The 5091-nt window shown below is 33.2% G+C and overlaps 1 protein-coding gene across 1 annotated transcript; it reads left to right on the top strand.

The window, feature by feature from the left end:
• Positions 1 to 301: 301 nt before the first annotated feature.
• On the top strand, positions 302 to 4749 carry LOC127699928 (uncharacterized). Its single transcript, XM_052203307.1, has 2 exons — positions 302 to 1335; positions 3596 to 4749. The coding sequence occupies exons 1-2, from the start codon at positions 946 to 948 to the stop codon at positions 4592 to 4594; spliced, it is 1389 nt and encodes a 462-aa protein (XP_052059267.1). The 5' UTR covers positions 302 to 945; the 3' UTR covers positions 4595 to 4749.
• The last annotated feature ends 342 nt before the right edge of the window (positions 4750 to 5091 follow it).

Here is a 5091-nt window from a genome sequence, read left to right as displayed (position 1 = left end):
GTCTCATCCTAGCGTTTAAAAGACATCTCAGTTCCGTTAGGGCTAAGGAAAATAATTTATTTGGCCTTTGGTATAATGCAGAATGCACGAAGTCTCTAATAACAAAAAATAACGGGCGCACATATCAACCAATCAGGATTAGCTATACTCTTAATTCTGAATACCATGTTATGCTCATAAAATGGCTGCGCCCATAAAATCTAATGGTGTATTGTAACCTATACGGTATTTAATACTGTCTAGAATCATGCAATTCATAGTTCGTTAGATATATATTTCATTTCGTTTGAAAATTGGTTTTCCCGTTTGGTATTTGTATTAATTATATATAGATGGGAACTAGTGTAACTAGTTCTGAAACTAGTTCTGCAAGAGTATGTACTATTTATAAAGTTTGATGGTACGTGCACAAGGCACGAGAAAAGTTTTGGCGGTTTCTACGGGTGGGGTTTTATGGTACTATATAAAGTTTGGCATTTAAATGTATTAGTATCGAAGGTGCTCGCAGTTACGTCGAATCGTCACGAAGTTAGTCACATTAGTATACGTTTATGATGTCCGATACTGGTTCCGACCATGATGATTTGAGACAGTCCAAAAGTAAGGAGAGTACATCCAATACCGAGTTGTCTACTGATGGTGCTGTATCGTTGTTTTCAACAGTTTTAACAAACGCTCTAGAACAGCAGAAAGTTAATTTAATCAAACATTTTGAAAACCAATTTGTACAACCAGTGAAGTCAACCGGTGTTTCGACTCCAGATTTCGTTTTCAAGAGAGAGGGACATCGCATCCAGTACTTATTCAATACAGAAAGGTCCGACACGATTTCAAGAATAGAGAAACTGATTAAGTCCAAATCGTACGTACAGGCGTTGGAGGTGTTAGCAGAGGAAAAAGAAACGCTGCGGAAGAGGAACAAAATTCTGAAAATCGGCGACAAACATGGATGGGACACCGTTAATGAATACCTTGATAGTCCTTTGGCTGACGATAAGGACGATGCAGCTAATTTGCGTTCCGCTATTGCCAGTGCTTCTAGAAAAAGGAAAAGTTCAAAACCGTATGATCGGCCCAGCAATAAACCTACAGAAAGTGGAAATAAATTCAACGCAAAGAATTTTTTTCGTGGGATTAGTCAAAGCAGTGGATTCGGAGAAAGTACAGGGCAGTCACAGAACAGATCCGGGAAATGCTTTTATTGCAATCAACAAGGACATTTCGCCAGATTCTGTCCATTCAAGGCAAGTCCGTCAGCAACAGTCAGCACGGCCCCAAAGGAACAAGAAAAGTCACAGTAAAGAACAGACGTTAGATGAAAATACAACGAATGGAGTTGAGTATAATTTTGACTTTATTAACAATTATGAAATTAAGTCTGGAGATCAAATTATTAACGTTAAAGGGAATTTAAAAAATAATGTGTTATTTTGGAAATCTGTTTTACAGGCAAATGATTTTATCTTAAATACGATAGAATTTGGCTATCGAATTCCATTTAATACTGAACCATGTTGTATTCATTTACCTAATAACAAATCAGCTCTTAAGCATGCTACTTTTGTTGAAAAGTCAATAGATGAACTTCTTACTACTAATTGTATCAATGAAGTAGAGTGTCCACCTTTTGTAGTAAATCCGTTAACTGTTTCAGTACAAAGTTCAGGTAAAGAAAGACTTGTACTAGATTTGAGACATGTAAACAAATACGTTGAAAAACAAAAGGTTAAATTTGAAGGTGTTAATGAAGCATTATCTTTTGCACATAATTCAAAATACATGTATAAATTTGATTTAAGGCATGGTTATCATCACATAGATGTGCATTGTGATCATCAAAAATTTTTAGGTTTTTCATGGAAATTTGGCAATAAAATCAGATTTTTTACTTTCACAGTTTTGCCTTTCGGTTTATCATCAGCAGGTCACATTTTTACTAAAACGATCAGAGTTTTAGTAAAATATTGGAGAGCTATGAGTATTCCTATTGTGGTTTATTTAGATGACGGGTGGGGAACTGCAGAAAATTCAGAAATTTGTGAAAATATGGCTTTACAAGTTAAAAGTGACTTAGAAAAATCTGGTTTTGTTGTAAATAATAATAAGAGCGTATGGACACCAGTTCAAATTATGGAATGGATAGGTTTTAATTGGAATTTAGAAGAAGGAACTTTAGAAATACCTGTGAAAAAATTCGAGAATTTAAAAAACATTATATCTGCTTTATTTGAACGTAATATACATATCACTTGTAGAAATTTAGCTAAAGTGTGTGGAAAAATAATTTCTATGTTACCAGCATTAGGCAGTATTTGTCAAATTATGACAAGGCATTTACATATGACTATCTCTTGTAGAGCTTATTGGGATTCTTTTGTATATTTGAATGACAATGTTATTCAAGAACTTAGATTTTGGTATTTTTACTGTGACAAAGTTAGTTTTAGGCATATTTCATATTTTCATAGAATGCCTGAGAGAATTATTTTTTCTGATGCCAGCGAATATGCAGGTGCTGGTTATATTGTAGGTTCAAATAATGTATCTCATTTTATGTGGAATAAATCAGACAGAACTAAGAGTTCAACTTGGAGGGAATTAAAAGCAGTAAGCAATATTTTACAGTCTTTACATAATCAATTGAGTGGAAAACTTGTCAAAATTTACACCGATAATCAGAATGTAACTAAGATAATTAGAAAAGGTAGTATGAAGGCAGAGCTTCAGGACATAGCTTTAGATGTTTTTAATATATGCTTAGATAATAATATTGTATTAGAAATTGAATGGATCCCAAGAGATAAAAATATTCAAGCTGACGAATTGAGTAAAATTTTCGATTTTGATGATTGGGGTGTTTCAGATATTATTTTCAAATATTTTGATCGGTTATGGGGTCCATTCAATTGTGATCTATTTGCCGACAGTAGAAATAAGAAAGTATCTAGGTTTTTCTCAAAGTTTTTTACACCTGGTACCTCCGGTGTTGATGCGTTTGCATATGACTGGTCAGCATTTAATAACTGGATAGTTCCTCCTATTGTTTTGATTAATAGGGTTATTAATTATATGCATATATGTAAAGCAAAAGGTGCATTAGTAGTACCTAAGTGGAAATCAGCTGTGTATTGGCCTAAGATTGTGAATCGTTTAACATATCAATATAAAGGCTATATAAAAGATTTCCGTGAGTATAGAAATCCGAAATCATTTTTTATACAAGGATCGGATGAAAACAGTATTTTTGCTAAGCAACCATTTAACAGTAATGTGTTAGTGTTGTTAGTTGATTTTACTACTTAGTAATTTAGATAATTATCTATTTAGATACACTTATATGTGTGTATGTCACACAGTGTGAAATGTTTACTTGTGAACAATATAGTTGTTCTGTGGCATAATATACAGTATTATGATGGACTATGTATGAACTTTTATGAGCTATGTTGCACAGTGTAACATAAAGAATCACACAGTGTGGTTAGAAGTTGATGTATATAGATATGAGATGTATATATTTATAGAAGTTTAATGTTTATCTAATTAAGATACATGTATGTATGAAGATTTTAATTGGTTTTTTTTCTATTTACAGACTCAATGGAAACAGTTCGAGAAATTAGCCAATGATTCTAGATTTGCCAAAATTGTCAGTGCATTACCATCAATTGTGGAAGCGTCTAGTTCAAAATCTACTGTTAAAAAATATAAATTTTATTTTGGAAAATTTCGTCTTTGGTGTTCCGATTGTCAACTTGAATTTTCTCCGGCTACTGCAACTACAGTATGTTTATATATCGGTTCACTGATACAGCAAGGTGTTAGCGCGTCCGTTTTAGAATCTAACTTTTATTCCATTAAATGGTATCATGACATTAACTTTAAATACAATCCTTGCTCTGATAAGTTGTTATCTAATATTTTAGAAGGCGGTCGTAGAATTTTGAGTATACCCATCAACAAAAAAGAGCCTATTACTACAGACATTTTAAAGTTAATTGTTTCTAGATATGGCTCTGAACATGATTTGTCTAAGTTAAGAGTGTGTTTACTATGTCTTCTTGGATTTTCCGGTTTCTTGCGCTACAGTGAGTTAGCAAATATAAAAAGAAATAACATTGTTTTCTACGATACTCATGTTGAGATTGCTATCAATAAGAGTAAAACAGACATTTATAGAAGAGGAAACAAGGTTATAATCGCTAGGACCGGCAATGAAATGTGTCCTGTTAAGTGGTTAAAGATTTATTTGAAATTAGCTGGTTTAGAATCTGATTCAGACTATTTTATTTTTCGTTCTTTGTCATTTTTGAAATCACAAGGTGTATACAAGCTAAGCAAAAACAATACATCCTTATCGTACACTAGAGCTCGTGAGATATTACTTAAGGCATTGGAAGATATTGGTTTGGATAAATCTAAGTTCGGGTTACATAGTCTAAGAAGTGGAGGTGCTACCTCAGCAGCTAATAACGGGGTTTCTGATAGATTATTGAAGGCGCACGGTAGATGGTCATCAGATCAGTCAAAAGATGGTTATATTAAGGACAATTTACATCGTCAGTTGGTAGTATCTTTGAATCTTGGCATCTAATTCTGAACTGTTTCATTTCCTTTGTTTCGATGTTACTGCGAGCAACTAATCCTATTTCTGTGTTTGTTTTGTTTAAAGCCTATTGAATTTAGAGTAGAAATACTTTAAATTCGGACGAGCAGGGCGAGGGAGAATTTAAATATATTTCATTTCGTTTGAAAATTGGTTTTCCCGTTTGGTATTTGTATTAATTATATATAGATGGGAACTAGTGTAACTAGTTCTGAAACTAGTTCTGCAAGAGTATGTACTATTTATAAAGTTTGATGGTACGTGCACAAGGCACGAGAAAAGTTTTGGCGGTTTCTACGGGTGGGGTTTTATGGTACTATATAAAGTTTGGCATTTAAATGTATTAGTATCGAAGGTGCTCGCAGTTACGTCGAATCGTCACGAAGTTAGTCACATTAGTATATATACAGTGGCTGCTATGTTTATTACATGTATTTATATATGTTGGTTGTATAAAAGAAACCTGTATTATAAAGTTTAATAAA

Source organism: Mytilus californianus, unplaced genomic scaffold (genome assembly GCF_021869535.1).
Source record: "Mytilus californianus isolate M0D057914Y unplaced genomic scaffold, xbMytCali1.0.p SCAF_44, whole genome shotgun sequence".
In the NCBI taxonomy this organism is placed as follows: domain Eukaryota; kingdom Metazoa; phylum Mollusca; class Bivalvia; order Mytilida; family Mytilidae; genus Mytilus; species Mytilus californianus.
The sequence above is the reverse complement of the archived record's forward strand: the minus strand, read 5'-3'. Positions and strand labels throughout refer to the sequence as shown.